This window comes from Dipodomys spectabilis, unplaced genomic scaffold, assembly GCF_019054845.1.
Source record: "Dipodomys spectabilis isolate Male_0828 unplaced genomic scaffold, ASM1905484v1 ptg000019l, whole genome shotgun sequence".
In the NCBI taxonomy this organism is placed as follows: Eukaryota; Metazoa; Chordata; class Mammalia; order Rodentia; family Heteromyidae; genus Dipodomys; species Dipodomys spectabilis.
The window spans coordinates 15,723,643-15,743,973 of NW_024870696.1; the positions used below are offsets into that span (position 1 = coordinate 15,723,643).

Sequence of the window (20,331 nt, forward strand, 5' to 3'; positions counted from 1 at the left end):
AAAGTAATTAAATTTGGGGGAAACCTACTGGAAGGAATGACACTGATCAAGATGCATTGTACTCATAAAGTGTCAATTTCTCTTTTTTCTTTTAATTATTATTAAGTAGTTGCACAAAGGGATTACAATTTCACAGGTCATGTTATGAGTACAATGCTTCTTGTCAATGTCACCTCTTCCCTCCTTCTCCCCTATTTCCCCCATCATTCTTACTCTCAAATTATGTAGTTTATTTTTTACGTAATGTATGTGGGCTACAGTGTTTGCATTCACTCAGGCTTTATTACTCCATTGATGGTCCCCCCTTCGTTACCCTCCCCCCCACAAACATATTTCCATTTCCTGGAATTCATTTTTATAAACAGTACATTAGTTGTTTAAGGGAGTTACACCTTTGGATTCCATCTTTAGTCAGTTTGTTTGTGTATATAATATGCTTGGGTATTATGTATATATACAGGCATATGTATATATACAAACATTTTATCATTTTATTTTTATTTTGTTTGTATTTTAGAACTAGAGTCTTTATATGAGAGAAAATATGCGCCATTTATGTCTTTGAGCTTGGATTAAAAATAAACAAACTAGAAACAAAACAATACCCTCAACTCAGGAACCTAATGTTGAAGGATTGAGAGCTCGGGCCAAGACCAAGTTACATAAAGAGCCTAGTCTCAAAAACCAAAACAAAAACTGGAACAGTGGCTCATAACTGTAAATCCTTGGGAGACACAGGTAGGAACAGCATAGTCACAATTGGCTGGGGCAAAAACACAAGACTCTAACTAAAAAACTATAAGCAAGGACAGGGACATGGCTTAAGTATCAGAGTGCTTGCCTAGTGAGTAAAGGCACTGAGTTCAAGCTCCAGTACCAAAACCCAAATCTAAATGAAACTAAAACAAAAAACCCTCTTGAAGAATTATCTATAGAGATATACGTTTTTACTTATAAAAGGCAAACAGCTGGGTGCTGGAGGCTGTGATCTAAGGGTCACAGTTGAAATTCAGCTTAGGCAGGAAAGTCCATGAGACTCTTATATCCAATAAACTACCAAAGAGATGGGGAGCTGTGGCTCAAGTGGTAGAATTCTAGCCTTGGTTGAAAAAAAAAAAAAAGCTTAGGGACAGTGCCCAGACCCTGAGTTCAAGCCCAGGCTGGGCCAGCTGTGGCCCCTGCCCCCCTACCAAGGTCAAACAAGAAACAAACCAAAACAGCAAAAACCAAACAATAAAACCACCAAAATCCTAAGCAAACTGTTATCAAGACATACAAATATGTTATCCTAAGGAAATTTTGACCTGGTTGATTATAAATAATTGATATATAGAAATATTAAGTATTTACCCATAAACAAATGATTTATATAAGTACCAATTATTTACTTAAAATGACTAGATATGAATGAAATCAAGATTTAAGCTAATATGTATAAAGTTATGTTATACTCCCCCTGTAGTATGATGGGCATTTTCCATATATGATCATATAGAAATACTACTGACTCATTAGACATAGACATGACAGGCAGCGTAAAAAGTACAGTAGAGGTAGAAATGAGGCAGGGCAGATTGTGTTCTTGGCTTGATACCCTTTTAGTGGTTTGTCAGTTGTGAGGGCAGTGCGTCAATAAAAAGACTAAATTCTACCTTCTCAGCATGCTTAGCTTCATCTGGATTTTGCTCAGATTCTTCCACATCCTCTTCATATTGTCCGTTGTTCAGAACCCAGGCTGCTGTCCTTTCTACTGGGGACATTGTGGCAGAGTCCACAGGTGACTGAACCTATGTCAGAAACAATTGTTAGCATTTCCCAAAGCAGGTCACTCATTCATTATGCTTCATAAGCACAGCCATTCTAAGAAGATGTAACTATGATATCTGTTTCCTAAAAATGCTTTCAGTTGTAAGTAATATTTTATCAATGTCAGGCTACATCAATACATACATATCTAAGAGAACTAGTATTTTCCCTACTAAGGAAAGCTAAGGGCTTAAAAATTTTTAAATTTCTCAGTGTTGTAAATGCTTTTAGGTGCCAACTTATCTATTGAAATAAGATGATGACAGAATGAAAGAAAAAATAGTAACTTGGTGGTTGATTGTACAGATGAGAAAGTGTCCATTGAACCCAGAGATAATCATGAACCAAATGAACAAATTAATGCTAAACAAACCCATAATGTGTGACCACTTAAGTATTAGAATAGCTGATATTTAGTTTTTATAGTAACCATTCAGAGAAAGAGTAGGACAAATGGTTTTTACAGAACACTGACTTCTTAATGAAGACCACTCACAAATCCATGCTTAGTCAAGAAAGTTTCTTGGTGAATATAGAATTAAAATGATGGATCCTGGGTAGTGCAAGGCCTATTAGAATAGCAAGATAAATTGCCCCTTTCTAATATAGATATACAGAATGTCAAGAGTCCTGGCATGAAGCTGAGAGAGCGAGGGGAAGGGTGACACTGTCCAAAAAAGAAATGTTCCCAAGGGCAGGGGTGATGCTTTCCAAAAAGAAATGTGCTCGTTACATGACATATGTAACTATCACTCCTCTGCACATCACCTTTATAATAACAATGCAAATTAAAATAAAGAACAGCAGCCAAAGCAACTTAGAGTTAACTACTGAGTGAGAAGATGCAAAAACAAGGTTTGGTTTATTTCACTGGTTGATTTTGCTAGTTGCCACATCTTCATGAGAACTAATATTATCCAATGAATTATGAGAAGCTGTACAAGGGGAACTGGCATTTCAAGTGTATATATGTTTTACTGTCTGAATGTTATTCTTAGTCATTTCCTAATATATCTTGAGCACTCTGCCTGGAACACAGTAGGGAGTCAAAATAAGATAACAAAATTTAACAAAATAAGATAAAATTTAACAAAAAAATTCAAAACAATCTTTACTTCTTTCAACTCATGATAAAGCCTTCAAAAGACTAGAGAGATAAATCACAAGTAGGTACTATGCTAGGCTGAAAGAAAACAGAGGCAACTTTTACTTTTGAAAAAAATCCATATATATAAGATGATTTCTTTGTTGCTTTGTATGTCCCTCCCCCACGGTATAACCCCTCCTTTCACTGTATTTGATGTCAGTATAATTTGTGGAGAGGCAGGAAAAAAACAAATTGCAACAGTGAGATGTACAAGTCATTATGTTGAAAACAAACTTTACAACTTTGGTGGGGGGGGGGGTGGGGAGGACTGGGTGGGGGGGACGGGGTGGGAGGATGGGAAGGGATGGGAAGGGGAAACAAAGGAGGAGGCTACAATGCTTTATAAGAAATGTACTCATTATCTTGCCCATCTAATTGTAACCCCTCTGTACAGTATTTTTACAATAAAAAATAAATAAAAATTAAAAAAAAAACAAACAACAACAAAAAAAGAAATGTACTCATTATCTTGCCCATGTAATTGTAACCCCTCTGTACAGTATTTTCACAATAAAAAAAATCCATATATATGTATGTATTTGTGTGCCAGTACTGGCGCCAGAACTTAGGCCTGGGAGCTGTCCCTTAGCTTTTTGCTCAAGGTTGGCACTCTGCCACTTGTGCCACAGCACTGTTTCTGGCTTTTTTTTTTGGTAATTAATTGGAGATGAAGAGTCTCACAAGATTTTCTTTCCCAGGCTAGCTTTAAACCACAGTTCACAGATATCAGCCTCCTGGGTATCCAGGAGGCTGTATATTTTTTTCTTTTGGTTTTACATGTGCTAGCCTTATTTCCCAATTAGATTATTATTTCAATAGTTTTGAATGTGATTACTACAGTGCACCAAAAAATACAACAAAATATTTACTATATCTGGGTTCTTTTTAAAATCCATGACTAAGGTAGAATTTATCATTAAAGACTGCCTCTCTGCTAGTCCTTTGAAAGCAGCAAAGCCTTTTCTTCAATGAGTATTCCATCTCCTTTAAAAGCTGGATACATAGGAAAAATTATCTCCAAAAAATTATCTCCAGTTTCTACTGAAAGAAATTGAGGAAAGAGGATGGTAAGTGGTTTGGATTCCATTTTGCTTAACTACAGCCTTTGGAAGAGAATTTATATCCTTTGGCTTTCAAAAGGATAATTATAGAAAACAGAGGATAAAAAAGCAAAGAATTTCTATCAGGATAGTTCCTTTTGAAATAAAGCTGCAAAGGGTTTCCCTGGGAACAGTAATGTAAAAGGGCCTGACACAGCATTTTCACTGATAGTACAATAGTAATATGCTGGGGCAACAGAGCACAGACCAGTAGGGCTAATATTCACAAGGTATAAACAAGACTTGTTAGTTTCAGTTACTTCATAGCTTGAAATAGTAGGTTCTAATGCATGCATAACACTTCGGGTATCAGAGGCTGATTAAATTAGTCATGGATGCTACGAGTTCTTGAGGAGTTTTTTCAGAAGAGGGTTCAATAAATCCAAATGTGAAAACTGCACCATCATACTGGTGGCTTGTCAAATGCTTACTTTGTTATTTTTAAGGTTGTATTTTTATTATGTTGAAGTAGTTGTACAAAGGAGTTGCCATTCAAAAAAGCAGTTTATGATTACAATGCATCTTGACTAATGTTACTCCTTTCATGATTCTACCCCGTTTCTCCCAACCCATCCTGCTCAATTTTCTTAATTTTGTAGGCCATGCATTGAATTTTACAACTGCATTCTCACCCTCCTTCCTCCCTTCATTTGTCTATCCCTCTCCCTGTTTCATGGTTATTTCGGTGGACTGTTAGTATTTCTAATGAGTTACTCCATTTGAATTCTCCCATAAATATACTTGCATATTCTTACATACAATTCTGAGGTGTTTACTTTATACATTAATTTTAGCTTCTACATATGAGAGAAAACATGTATTCTTTATCTCTCTGGGCCTGACAATCTGTTTTTTTTTTTTTTTTAGGTCCTTCCATTTCTTTGCAAATGATGCAGTATTATTCTACAAGACCTTTCCAAATCTGAATTTCTAATGTTCAGAAACAACTCATATATTTTCTGGGTGCTGATGGCTCATGCCTGTAATCCTAGCTACTCAGGAGGCTGAGATCTGAGGATCATGGTTCAAAGCCAGCCCAGGCAGGAAAGTCCGTGAGTCTTTATCTCCAGTAAACCACTAGAAAACCAGAAGTGCTGCTGTGGCTCAAGTGGTAGAGCATGTGCCTAGAGCTGAAGAGCGTAGGGATAGTGCCCAAGCCCAGAGGTTCAAGCCCCATGACAGACAAAAAATAAAAAATAAAAATAAAAAAAATACAAAGACCACTCCTTTGTGTTAAGATACAAATGGAATTTCCACGGACAAAGCCACAGATTACAGATGCCTACAGAACAATCTTCATAAAGAAATCTACTTTTGGCCAGAGAACAATAAAATTTCAATTAAAGTATGTAAAGGAGTGGTCTTAAAATGTGCTGATTCTATAGAACTTTAGAGGCTTCATGAAAGAAAACAAATAAACAGAAAGAAAAGGAAGAAAAAGCTCAAATGAGTAAGAAAAAACAGAAACCTGAGCAATCAAACTATACTAATCTACACTTCAACTATTATGATGGTATCAGTTATAAATACAGACAGATATTAAATCTGTGCTAGGAGATCTCACTGTGGCTCTGCCCCACTAAATAGCTGTATCTTTGTGTCTATTTATAGACATATTTATTCCCTAACTCATTAATGATTGTGGCAGAAAAATTAATTTTTAAATTGGATTTTGGAGATGGTATCTATTTCCCAGCTCTCATCCATGTAGGAAGCTTCATATTCATTCATAGAAACATATGTTCTCGGCTTGTGTAATTGGTGTTTTATTTTCCCTTCAAGTGACAACTGGTTCCAGATGAGCACTCAAAAAACTATTTAATTTGTAACATTTATAAACAATCGATCAGAGTCCTGAGCCCTGGTAATTGATGTCTTCATAATACAGGAGAATGGACAAGTACAGTAGGAGGAAAAAAAATAACCTTCTTGTTCTTTTCAGATCAAGTCAATTTCTGAAAAGTAGGAAGGCCTCCACTCTGTTTCATCCCTGCCAACCTAAATGTTCTTCTTTACTTCCTGTCTCATTCTCAGTATCTTCCTTCTGACTTAAGCCCTCAGATAGATATTTGCTTTCATACTGTATTTTATCTCTAAAACTACTTATCTTTCCTTTCTTCTTCCAATAAAATTTTAACTCTGAAAATAGTTGATATTAATCAAAGGTTAGCAAAGAGGTACGTGTAGAAACAAAAATATAATAAAGTGTCAATGACCGATAGCCTACTAACAAAAAAAATCTCTACACATATACACTTATATGTAAGTATATGTTTATACATAAAAGATACACATAATCCTAGCACTCAGAAGGTAGAGGCAAGAGGATCACAAGTTCAAAGCCAGCCAGAGCTGTATAGTAAGAACTTATCTCAAAAGATAAAAAAGTGTATACTATTTATGTATTTCCTGATTTTAAGTAAAAATGTCTATTAAATCAGAAGAATTGATGAAAATTGGGGCAGCATAACAAAAATAAAAGTGAAAAATGTAAGACTGAAGGCATAAGGTTATTTCCCAGGAAAGAATGACCAAGTAAGAAGTTCTGCCTAGGAATGCTCTCAGAATCAGCTTTTTATCCTTTTCCTTTATTCCTAAACATTCTGCATATGTTCCATTTTTATAGCAACTATTAATGTAAGAGCAAAGGATTCTGATCATAGTAGTATAAAAGCAGAAGCTGTCAAATTAGTAAGTTACTACTTGTAAAAATGCACACATATTAAAGAGAGATATGCAGGAATTTTATTGCAGTATCCTTGTCCATTATTTTTAGTATAAAATGATTTATTATAGAATTCCTTTAATCACAAAACTCCTTAGAGCACTTATAAAGTATAAATAGGTTTAAAAATTCAAGACAAACTTTTAAAAATTATTTATCTTTCAGTACTAGGGTTTGAACTCAGGACTTTTCCTTTTTCTCCTTTTTTTTTTTTGCCAGTCCTGGGGCTTGAACTCAGGGCCTGGGCTCTGTCTCAGTGCTCAAGGCTAGCACTCTACCATGAGCTACAGCGCCACTTCTGGCTTTTTCTGTTTATGTGATACTGAGGAATCAAACCCAAGGCTTCATGCATGCTAGGCAAGCACTCTACCATTGAGCCACATTCCCAGCCAATTAATACAAACTTTTTAGGAAGAGCATTTTTTTAAAAATCTCTCTCTCTCTCTTTCATACTCAGAGCCCTAAAGGTATTAGGTTCATATAAGAAGGTAAAATATGTACTGGTGCAATAACAAATGAAAGACTGATTAAATTCTTGGCAAATACGAAAAAGTCTGAAAATCATAAATTAAGATTGGTTTGACACTAGCTGGGCTTGTGCATGTACCCAGCAATAGAAGGGATACACAAACATTCAGGATACTTGTCAATCACATGTGCTTCTACCTTTTTACCTCTTTCTTTCCCTTCCCTATATAGGTGTTGCTTCTTTGTCTAGCCATTTTCAGAAAAAGACACAGTGAACTTGTTTCTCCACAGAGAATTGGAGGGTAAAATGGGGAACAGTAATGTGTACATAAAGCAGCAAGGAAGTAGTGGAGCTAAGTAGAAGCCAGCCTCTCACACTCATCCCACCTGCTGTGTCTGTTGTCTCTGGATTGCTCTCACTTTGGGAACAGGGCTCTCTCTGGAGGAAGAGGACTGTTGCCGAGACCGACTCCCATTCTGCACAGGTTCAGTAGCCAGGGCTGCAGAAGCCACTGACATGCTCCCGGTGCTACGTAAGGAAGCACTGTGTGGCAGGGATGGAGGGGCTTTGGCTCGAGCACCTAACCCAGCCTGGTCCATTTTTCGGATTTGGGGTTGCCCAGTACTATTTTGTCGTGGCAGAGCAAGAGGTATGTGTCTATCCGGTACAGTGTGCCGCCTGGAGAAGTCTTCACTCTGAGTGCTACGTTTGGTGAAATCTTCCATGCTGCTATTGCTGGGTCCACTGAGTTTGAAGTCTTCACTGTTACTTTGGCTTCTAGAACTGGCAGTGCTTAGATTCTCCAAACTAGAATCTACAGAGGCCTTTGGCATTGTTGGAATTGGGTTACTGAGGTGATAGACAGGGTTCTGGAATGACAAGGGCTGGAGACTTCCTGGCTGGCTCAAGGCTGGATGTAGGGGTCTTCTCACTTGGGGTGCACTCTGAGGTGTGCTCTGGGTTTCCCGCAGTTGTTTGATGCTGGCCACCTGAGTAATGGAAAGCTGGCTTCCTGTCAGGCGCATAGGCACATCAAGCATAACAGATGCATGCTCCACCTGAGCGGCATGAGTGTCCTGGAGGTCCATGAGGGAGATGCTTCGACCATTAGGAAGGCTATTTTCTTTTTCATCCTTTTCCGAATAAGTCATGCTTTGGGAGGATGCCTGTTGAACTAGTAATAATGTTTTTCCTCGGAAATAGCTATCTGTATTGTCCTGGCTTGGAGATTTTAGTTTATGCAAATCACTGTGGAAAACAAAAGGACCCTTAATTATTCTTGGAGTAAATTCATTATAGTTAAAACTCTTTACTTTGGGCATATGAACTCTTTTGAAGTTTCACAATTCAAATTTCTTTAGAAACATACATTTTTTTTGGGGGGGGGGGGCGGTTGTGGGGCCTAAACTCTGGGCCTGGGCGCTGTCCCTAAGCTCTTCAGCTCAAGACTAGCGCTCTACCACTTGAGCCACAGCGCCACTTCCGGCTTTTTTCTTTTTTCTTATGTGGTGCTGAGGAATTGAACCCAGGGCCTCATGCATGCAAGGCAAGCGCTCTACTACTGAGCCACCTTCCCAGCCCAGAAACATAGATTTTTATCACTATTATTCTTAGAATAAAATCTACCATTTTTAGTTTTCTTCTAAAGGTTAGCAAGTAACACTGCAATACCCCCTTATCACTGTCTTAACTTTTTACTAGAATTCCAATAGTCCCCTACTTGGTTTCAAACTCTCCCAAGATATTCTAACTCATAATATGCCTTTCCTAAACCTTTAAGAGGAGAAGTTCTAAGTTGATAACCAAAGGATCTTTGTTAAAGCACAAATCTTCCCAATCCAGAACACAAAATCTAAGCATCAAAATTGTATCTACCTATCTAACTGACACAGCCAGTTATAAAGTGGTTTTAACTGAGGCACTGTTCAGTTTTGAGTGCTATACCATATGAACACATTAATATCATAAAAGCCCTTAATCATTCTTCAACCATGACACAGATTTTTGTATACATTTACTGAATGTAACTCCATCCTCCTAGGAAATAGATTGTATGGATTATGACAATTGAGATTTATTTCACGTGATTTTTTCAATTGCTCATAACTTTAAGTTTCAAAAATTGAACAGATTTTCCCCAAATCTAAACCATATCTCTTTCTGAGACAATAGTTCAAACCTTTTCTTTCATACCTATCTGTGGGGTCTTCAAAGATTTTCTGCAATCCAGAAGAGAGGCTTCCACTAACATTTGGACTGGAGTTATGCTCAGTGAAGCGTCTCAGTTGCTGCTGTATTGGTGTGGGATTGGTCAGGGATTTGGTAATATCAGCAAGTACACGAGGAAGAGGCCCCAATTTTGCCACAGTTGCCTGTAGGAAGGAATTTTCACCCTAATTGGATAATAGCATTGTGATATCCATGACAGATTGTTTTTGGGACAATGATGGCCATTGATGGAGGGGTGTAGGTTGGAGGGAAGGATAGGTATTTGCATATGGGAGTGGCAGGTTCATAATGCATTGTTATGGAGCAGCAGAACCATGGCGTCGAGATGAATGAAGGAGGCGAACAGCGTGCAGCAGACATTGAGGAAAGAAAGGAAACAGAAATTAGGGTTATGCAAATAAAACTTAAAAGACATGCTCAAAATAACCAAACTATTGCCATTCCAACTAAAATAGGCATGCAAAGCAAGCTAAATCTTTGGGTGGCTAGAAGACTTTAATGGAGCAGGGAAGAGGAGGTACTAAACATTTTATAACCAAAAGGACCTTCAAGACCAGAGGATTGGCGAGTATGATGAAACTTCCAAAGCAAAAACAGATGATATGAGAAAAGAAACGCATGCCAACATACAGGAAGGGTTCCAGAGCACTGTAGGGCACACAGTTAGATGATAATGCCATTTGCTATCCTATTCAGTCTTGGAAACCCTAATTTGTTTACTGTGTCTTTGTAATTTTTTTCAGCGACACAATCAGGTAATCTCTTTCTATAAGTAATACTGATATATTCCTGGTTTTCAGGACCAAACAGAGTTAAAAAAATGTTTATACAGCAAAACTTGTTACCCTGAACGAATCTATTTAACAAGATAACTATATGAAGTTATAGTTGTCCGATAAAGAATAATTTGTTAAAATATTTGCTTTATCCATTTCGTATTTGTCTTTAGGTAATTCTTAGCCTCATGAAGTATTATGAGACCCCCCTCAACTATTAGGCAGTTTTACATGGTTGCCTTTGGGTCTTCATTAGCTTCTCAAATAAAAAAAAATCAACAGACTTTTTTTTTTGATAGTACAAGGGATTTGAACCCAAGGACTTATGTGTGTTAGGAAAGTATGTTGACTTACATAGACTCTTGTATTCTACCCAAAGGAGTACAAATGACATCTGAAGAATACCTTTATGTGTTCAACAATACTGATTCCTGATTCAAATGAATTTATTTTTTTGCTGGTCCTGGGGCTTGAACTCAGGGCACAGGTGCTACCCCTGAGCCTCTTTGTGCTCAAGGCTAGTGCTCTACCGTTTGAGCCACAGTACCACTTCTGGATTTTTCTGAGTAGTTAATGAGATAAACATTTCATGGACTTTTCTGCCTGGACTGGCTTCAATCCACTATCCTCAGATCTTAGCCTTCTGAGTAGCTAGGATTATAGGAACGAGCCACTAATGCCCAGCTGAAGGGATCTTACTTTTAACATAGTTAAAATAAAAACTAGATTTTAAAATCTAGTCACTATTTCTAAGGGTGAATATCAGGTTCTTGAAAAATCAGGAGTGGTTTATTGTTTTATAAATAAAGTATCAGTGAATATACCGTCGTTTATGCTCTTTTCATCAAAGTTTTAATATAGGTTTTGTTACTCTTCAAGCAACTAGTACAGCTTGATAAGAGAAAAATGGGGGAAAAAATCTTTATAACACAAAAATCACTTTAAAAAGCTATTCTAACATACTACTAAACTAACATACCTACTAACAACTCTGTGAAATACCAGAGGGGAAAAATAATTGGCATGTTTTTCCATTTGCTTATTAATTTGATATATAAAACTACTTATTTAGAATCTGAAAATAAGATAACCGATTTCTGTATTCTTATTTCATATCTGTAGATAAAGAAAACATTAGAACTTCCAGATTTCATATGATTCTTAGCACTAATAATTATATCAACCTTTCTGCTTTGCATAGTAATTTTTTTCCATATATAAAGTTACTTAAACATGATAAACAATACTTTCTAAATCTGTGATTTTGTTACAAATTACTTGAAAAATAAGTTTGATGTTAGTTTTCCAGATAACTTTTCATATACACACATGCTACATAAATCTGTAGAAACATACATTAATTCAGGTAATTATACAAAATGTATTAATGATGTCATAGCTTTCTAGAATTTCTTGGTTGCTGATAATCTAATTTGCTCAGAAATGATAACCATTTACTTTTCAGATATTTAGGACAAATGGCTGCTTCCAATTATTAGAGAGGGTAAGTTCTTTTACTTGTAGATGCCCTCCAGAATTGTTTCAATAAAATTATCTATCTCCCATTTTCTATCATTCTCCCAGTCTACTTTACCTTGTCCAGTTGGGAAACTACTTCCCACAGTAAGGAATGCAAAACTGAAAGCTCACGGCCAAGATCAATATAACCGTCAAAGCCTGGAGTGTTTGAGATGGTATCTGGATTAGAGATCTCCAAAAGGAAGCGCTTCATTCCACTCCATTCATGTTCTAAAAAATCATTCATGAATGCCATGTATTCCTCTTTGTTACCAAACCTGAAGTAAGAGGTGAGAAAATGAGAAGGAAGATATTCCAGGAAAGAGGTATCATTTAAAACTGATTCTATATCCATGAAAAAATTTTTATACTGAGTTATAATTTTTTAAATTTTGTACAGATAATTATGACTTTTGTATATCCCTAAGTTCTAACTGCTAAAACCTATTTTTTTAATATTTCTTTGATAAAGATTGTAAAGCTTTAAATAGCTTTCTCTTCTATGTATAGTAAAGCCAAGGATCATGTTTTTCTGGTATTTAAAGCTTTCTCTAAGATAGCCTTTGTTATCTACTAAATGCTCATCAACACAAACTACAATTTTTTTAGCTTCTTCAAAATTTCCCAAATATATTATACAACAGTTTCCCCTTTAACTATGGTGTATATTCCAAAACCTCTAATGGAAATTTGAAATTGTGAGTAGTATAGAACCTTTTTTTTTCTATATATACATACCTATGATAAAGTGTCATTATTTTAAAGGGAGCTCTTTTCTTTGGCACATCTAAATTGTCAGTATCATTGCTCCTATGTTTTGGGGCTAAAATAAGGATTACTTGAACATAAGCACTGTGATATCTTGATAGATCTTCATCAACAACCTACTAGAGGGTCAGTAGCATATATACGGATAAAGGAATGATACCCATTTTGGATGGGACTGCGCTAGATAGTGTGAGATGTCATCATACTACTCAGAATGACATGCAATTTTAAACTAGTGAATTGTTAATTTCTGAAATATTTCACTTAAGAGTTCTGGATCACAGTTGAACATAGGTAAGTTGACCTTGAATGCAAACCTTGGATAAAGGTACTGTACTCTTTATTTTCTTCTTCAAGCCTTTGCTCATGCCCTTTATTTCTACTAGAGAAGAATTTCTTGGTCTATCTAGATCCTACCATCTCCAGAGCTTAATTTAAATCTATAAAATCTGTTCCAAGATAGACTAAAAATAATTTTTATTACAATTAGCTCAATTTTTGGGTTATATATATTGCATACAAAGTTAAAATAGTGGTTCTTCTAAGAAAACACACTACACAAGTTAACTGTTGGCTTCTTTGAAGTTCCATTTTTTTCTTCCGTATATTGCTAACAGAAAGTACATCTGTGATCAATTCTGCCAGTGGGAATTCTTTCCCACTCATTCTTCAAAATTATTTTCTATAAAAGTTTAAAATTACAATTAGGAAAGAATCGAAAGCAATAAAAAAAGTTGAAAGAAAAAAGTGTGGGTATTCAACTAAACAAACATTATTTGCTATTTACATTTGAGTGCTATTGCTTTCCTCTTTCTTTTGAAAAAAAAAAAAAAAAAGCCTACATGCAAGTTGAAAGAACATGCAATGAACACCCATATGTCTTTCATTTACATTAACTGTTAACATTCTGCCAACTTTGCTTTCACTCTCTCTATATATACATATCTTTTTTTCTGAATCATTTTAAACTAACTTGTAGACATCACCTCTAAATTCTTTGGCACTCATTTTTCAAATAAGAAGAATCTCTTATATAAATCAAAGACATTATTATACTAACACTTTAAAGTATTATTCATAAATTCTTTATTTAGTCCATATTTAAATTTTACCAATTATCCCTTTTTTTTTTTAACAGGGTCTCTCTGTGTACAGCCCATGCTGGCATAGAACTCACTCTGCAATCCAGATTGGTCTTGAACTGGATCATTTGCCTCAGCTTCTCTATGCTGGACATACAGAGGTATATGTCACCATGTCTGGCTCCCTAAATAATTTTTTATAATTTTTTCCCTAATTTAAGATCCTAAAAAGTTGCATTTGGCCTCTTTTGTTCATCTATAGCATTCTTCTATCTTTTGTGTTTTCATTCTACATTATCTTTTAGGAAGTGGTTAGGTTAATTAATGGTAACTGTTTATTTTTCCCAACTCGTCTTTTTTCTTTTTGTTCAATGCTGGAGAGCTAAGCCAGAAGTTTGTACATACTGGGCATACCCAGTATGGGCATACCATACTGGGCTACATACCCAGCCCTTTCTCAATACTTTTATTCTTATAAATTCTTGTCATATTGTTGTGACACCATTTTGAATCCTGTTTTTAAATTGACATTTAATTTAAGTTAATTGTATCTTCACCATTTTCCATGTTACTTAGTATTCTTTTAAAATAGTAGTTTGCTTGTTTTTTAATTTAAATTTTAGGTTCTGGGGTTTAAACACAGGGCCTGTGCTTGCTAGGCAGGTGCTTACCACTCAGGTGTGTTACCAGCCCTTTTTCCTTTGTTTTCAAATAGTCTCACATTTATACCTAGGCAGACAGACCTGGACCACAATCCTCCTAGTTATGCTTCCTGCTTAACTGGGATGACAAGCATGTACCACTATGCTTAGCTTCTACTGGTTAAGATAGGATGTTAGTAACTTTTTTACTTAGGATGGCCTATATCTGTAATCCTCTCCATATCTGCCTTCTGAGTTAGATTAAACAATATTAGGTGGCTTCAAATATTATAATGAATGCATGAACTATAGTTATTTAATAGCTGTTTCCAGTATGCTGCTGTTTTTATTAAAAAATGAACATCTGTCTGAGTTTTGGAGCTCCCCAATCACATACAAATTTTAGGCCTCATTTAATTTTTTAAACCTTGTGTTTGTAAAGTGGTTTGGGTAGTATCACCTACTTGGCAAAGTTGGCTAGGTTCTGAATGACCTTGGCAATAAGAGTTAGAGTCCGAGATGTGCGGTCATCAGGATATTCCTGCATAAGGTTGAAAAGACTGGGAGACATAATGGCAGGGCAAAGGAAACGGAGAAACAATGAGGCACTAATGAGCCGTTCACTGATGTCTTGCTTGCCTCGGTTCAAGCACTGCTGCTTCCATGATGCAAATACTTCTTTCAATTCACGAGGAAAGACACTGAGGGGGAAAAAACAAAAAAATAAACTAAATCTCTAAATATAAAAATACCAGTGATCCCAGTGTGACTCAGATGCTTTAGGACTGAACTATGAGGAGAACTTAGTCAAGATCCAAGGATTAGACTGACTCATGTTTAAGAAGTGGTGGAAAATTCACAGAAGGCCATATGGAGACTTGAATCTGAAAGCTAAAAAACTCTGAATTAGTGTAAATTTAGTTTTGTAAAGTGGGAAAATGGCATGAGGCTCCTGACTAAACCATCTGGTTTAATATAGCTCACCATAATCTGTCTAAAAGACTGTTCATCAACAATCTTCCAAAATCTCACCAAGTACCAGAGCTACAGCAATGATCAAAATTCATGAGCACATCTGTTCAACATTGGCAAATGTTTTAAAAAGAGAGAAAGTACTTTTGAGTATTCAAGGATGCAGATCTAACATTATAGAAGAGATTATTTTGAAAATTAGATCTAACATTATAGAAGAGATTATTTTGATAATCATTTCAGAAGTATTTCTGCCTACAATGAAAAATTAAACTTTAGACAAAGAATGGACACCAGCTTACCAGTAAGAATTGATGATCTTGCAGAAAGCCAGCTCACAACACATCTTTAGGTTGCTCTGATGGTCTAGCAGTTCACTAGATGAACATTTACTGGGATCCACTTCACAGTTCTCATCTGATTCATACAAAGCTTTGATGAACTCCCCTTTTTGCAAAGAAAACAAGTAGTATAAGTGTAAAATGTCTTCTTGAACAAAATAAGATTTAAGATTTCTGAAATAAAAAGTATAATGGGGAATTCTTGTCCCAAAAATGACAGGGAAAGCACAAGACTGCCTGTGAAGGGTCCCTGATTTGGAACCCAATAGTTTTCCACATTCCCACATGTTCATTTTCCCTATCTTGTAAGCAGAAAGATACCAAATACTAACATCATTATAGTACTTATAAAAATAATAATATAGCTTTAAACAAAGTAGTATTTTTTAAAACCAGAAACCACAAATTATAATTAGCACTTGTAATATGTTATAGAAGGTTCCTTTCTTTTTTTTTTTTTGTTGCTCGTGGGACTTGAACTCTGGGCTCCAGTGCTGTTCCTGTGCTCTTAAGCTCAAGGCAAGCACTCTACTGATTGAACCATAGTACCACTTCCAGTTTTCTAGTGGTTTATTGGAGATAAGAGTCTCACGGACTTTCCTGCCTGGGCTGGCTTTGAACCATGAATCCTCAGATCTCAGCCTCCTGAGTAGTTAGGATTACAGGCATGAGCTACCAGTGCCCAGCTTAGAAGGTTCCTTTCTAAGTAGGGGAACTCATATTATTTTAGAAAATCAAACAACCCAACCCTGACCAAATAACTTACCTAAGGTTTGGGGGCTTGAATGTGTTCACCTGTTGCAATGGGATGGTCATTTAACCTAGTAAAAACTGTAGCAGATTCTCTTTATATATTTCCTATATGCTTTCCCACAGAAATTTAGCTTAGATGCTTTGGTCATATAGCTTATCTATAAAGGTATGCCAGAAATTCCCTGGAGTTACCACCTTACCTGCTTATCCTCCACTATACACTATATACTTTAATATTTGCAAATGTTCCATGTTTTATACTAATTTGTCCTTGTTTGTTTCCGTGGCTGCTCATTTTTTTAATTGTGAAAATACTGTAGAGGGGTTACAATTACATGGGCCAGGTTATGAGTACATTTCTTATCAAGCATTGTTGCCTCCTTTGTTTCCCTTCCCATCCCCTCTCCCCTCTCCTCCCACCCCCCCCACCCCCCCGTCAAAGTTTTTGCCCTTCCCCTCCACAAATTATACCAACATCAAATACAATGAAAGCAGGGGTTATACTGTGGGGGAGGGACATACAAAGGAACAAAGAAATCATCTTATAAATATGTTAGAAACAATCGCAAGAAAGAAAACACATTTGAATCCTTATTTTGGGGTTCATTTCATCTAACATCAACTTATCTGACCTTTTCTGCTTGTCTCAGACATATACTAGTTATTGCAAATAAGGGAATGGCTGAATTTAGCTCTTAGCCTCTTGAGTAGTTAGGATTAAAGGTATGAACCATGGACCTGTTCTTAGGTTTTAGGGTTTTTTTTTTTTTTTTTTTTGTTTTGTTTTTAAGAGGAGTGGCCTTTGTAAGATCCTGATCATATTACTTGAGGGTTGGACTTGCTATAACTGAGTTCATGAAGCGGAACATTAATTCCTACAGAATTAAGTAGCAGTAGCAGTAGCAATAGGAAGGACATTTTTTTTTTTTTTTAAATCAAAGTGTTTAGTACTTAGGTAAGTGAAAGCTTTTAAAAATAGCTATGACTTGAGAAGTGATAATTTGGAAGAAACATGCCTGGGAAACAAAAAGTGAAGTGGTACAAGGAAGGAAAATGGGGCATATAAAAAAAAAGGCTGTGGAGCCAGAGAGAGAGAGAGAGAGAGAGAGAGAGAGAGAGAGAGAGAGAGAGAGAGAGAGAGAGAGAGATCTGAGATATCTAATGTTATTTTAGTTCAAGCCTTATTTGGGCACTGTCCCTGAGCTCTTCAGCTCAAGGCTAGCCCTCTACTACTGGAGCCACAGCACCACTTCCTGCTTTTTCTGCTTATGTGGTGCTGAGGAATTGAACCCAGGGCCTCATGCATGCAAGGCAAGCACTCTACCGCTGAGCCACCTTCCCAGCCCCGCGAATAATTTTTTTAAAAAGCATCTAGTATGCTTCCCAGACTTCTATAGAAGTCATTATTATGTACAAAAATAAATTACTTTTGTTTTATCATTGTGCCGACATTGGGATGTTGCTTAGCTTTTTCACTCATGGCTGGTGCTATCACTTGAGCCAAATCTCCACTTTGCTGATTTATTGGAGATCACAGTCTTTCAGGTTTGTCTGCCCAGGCTGGCTTCAAACTACAACTCTCAGATGTCAGCCTTCTGAGTAGTTAGGATTATAGGCACAAGTCACTGAGCTCAGCTGAAAAAATATGCTACTTCTAAATAGTTTTTCATAAAGTAAAATCACCAAAACTAATAAAAGCTTAACATTGCCAGTTTCAGAAGGTATGCATTTCCTATATCTCTACAGTATTTTGTTTAAAGAATACTTGAATTTAAAACTTAAGCAATTAATGGCAAAATATACAAAGTAACACCTGTTTAACCTCTAAATGTGCAAGATGAACTTTACATTGAGGAAGTTTTTTTCTAAAGTTTTATCAATTATGGGAAAGTAATGCTAGCATTAATAAGTACTATAAATATTAAATATTTTTCTTTTACTTTTCAAGAGTCAAATAAATTATTCTATGGCTCAAAACAAATTGTCTATAAAATTGTCTATGGTGCTCACACTATAGCTTCTTTTTTATTTTTTTCTAATTTCTTTTTATTGTGAAAATACTGTACAGAGGGGTTACAATTACATGGGCAAGATAATGAGTACATTTCTTATCAAGCATTGTAGCCTCCTCCTTTGTTTACCCTTAGCTTCTTTTTTATTTTTTAATGAGTACAGAGGACTATAGTTACAAAAATCAGGTATGGAGTACATTTCTTCCATCATTTTCTCTCAGTTTTTTCCCTCCCAACCCCCCTACTCAATTTATATAGTTCATTTCCAACATAGTATATAGTATCACTGTTGAATTATTCATCTTCTTTCCCACAGTTTCTGTGGTTCCCCTTTCCCTCCCCCAATCAGATAAGCACTAAAGCTTCTTAATTTTTTTCCTTATATGACACTATTAAAATTTTCTAAAATACAAGTATTTTCATTTTTAGAGTTACAACCTATGCCTGATAATGTGGTATGTATCAAAATGGTAGGTGGAGCTCTTATAAATTTGAATCTAGAAAGTACTTGACCAAAATTATTGAGATTGATTAAAAACCCCATTTGACTTTCTTTCTCTTCTTTCTTTCTCTTCTTTCTTTCTTTCTCTCTCTTTCTTTCTTTCTTTTCTCTCTCCTTCCTTCCTCCCTCCCTCCTTTTCTTCCTTCCCTCCCTCCCTTCTTCCCTCTCTCTCTCTCTCTTTCTTTTCTTGGTTGGTTATGGGGCCTTAACTCTTGGCCTGGGCACTGTCCCTCAGCTCCTCAGCTCAAGGCTAGTGCTCTACCACTTGAACCACAGTGCCACTTCCGACTTTTTCGGATTATATGGTGCTGAGGAATCGAACCCAGGGCCTCCTGCATGCAAGGCAAGCACTCTACCACTGAGCCACCTTTCTAAACTGTCTTTTGACTTTTTCTTACCTTTGAAAAATAATCAGAATGAAAAGGAGTACTTGCTATGTTGTTTAATTGTAGTTAAGTTTGGGCCAATGTGCTGTCTATGTAAACTACTAACTCATTAATACCACAAAAATTTCAAGTATAGGTATGGATATGTTACTGTTGAAAGGTATTTGCCTCCAAATAGTCTAAACAACTCCTTTAATCTTATAGATGGTATTTCCTCCAACTTCAATTAGAGAGTTAAAGAGGACTACCAGATTAAAAATTTAAGTCTAACTGAAGCAGTTTGTGCTTTTTATCAGGGCTTTTATCTAGATAAATGAAGACTGGCTAAGAAGCAAGTTGATATTAAGCAACATATTACTTTTATTGGTGCAAAGGATTGAACCAGGGCCTATGGCATGCTAGATAAGCACTCTACTCAGCTACGTCTTCAACCTTGACTGACAACTATTAAAATCGACCCTCCCTGAGGATTCTTAGCAGTCTGGGAATAGCATGTAGTTTTTACACACAATATATGAAGTATAGCTAATCTTTTATGGGAAGAAGACAATCCAATTGGCCCTGAAGAAGCTTACTGGTTAATTCTGTTTATGTTCGGCCATTTTCACCACTCTGGGCATTGCTCATAGAGTAGTAGAAATAGTTCATGCCTTTCTTCCCATATTCAGTGAATTATTTTATGCCTCATTGAACTAATGAGCTACTTAATTATTCAATGTTATATCAAAGGACTTGGTAACCATTTTCACTTAGGAAAATAGTTAAAAAACCATGCTTAATATTGATTTTTAGAATATAAATATTTGATTTTGAAGAAGTGGGTAGTCAACAAATATTCCCTCAGGTTCACAAGATAAACGATGTTTGAGAGGCTTTATTGTTGCCTTTTAAAATACAATACAAATCATTACATACATTTTATGACTGTAGTATGCTCTTATACATAACCTACTTGTACCTTTCCAAGTATCAATGAATATTCAATTATTTTTCTTGCAAATTCCCATTAGATCTTAAAGTTTAACACTATGCTTGAAGAAAAGCCCAAAGAGAAAAAAATTGACTTTTATAGAGTAGCAATTTATTGTTACTATAGTAAGTATG

At 36.0% G+C, this 20,331-nt stretch overlaps 1 protein-coding gene across 7 annotated transcripts in view; it reads right to left on the minus strand.

The window, feature by feature from the left end:
* Positions 1 to 20,331, minus strand: part of Rasal2 (RAS protein activator like 2) — a 254,957-nt gene that overhangs the window by 10,189 nt on the left and 224,437 nt on the right. For 4 of the 7 annotated variants that reach the window (XM_042674318.1, XM_042674317.1, XM_042674314.1 and 1 more), the window contains exons 10-15: positions 15,536 to 15,680; positions 14,726 to 14,962; positions 11,847 to 12,048; positions 9,441 to 9,640; positions 7,634 to 8,495; positions 1,653 to 1,787 (exon numbers count right to left, since the gene is read on the minus strand). In XM_042674318.1, coding sequence (XP_042530252.1) covers positions 1,653 to 1,787; positions 7,634 to 8,495; positions 9,441 to 9,640; positions 11,847 to 12,048; positions 14,726 to 14,962; positions 15,536 to 15,680 — 1,781 coding nt within the window. The remainder of the gene's footprint in view (positions 1 to 1,652; positions 1,788 to 7,633; positions 8,496 to 9,440; positions 9,641 to 11,846; positions 12,049 to 14,725; positions 14,963 to 15,535; positions 15,681 to 20,331) is intronic. The other 3 variants (XM_042674319.1, XM_042674316.1, XM_042674315.1) reach the window with 1 other exon arrangement.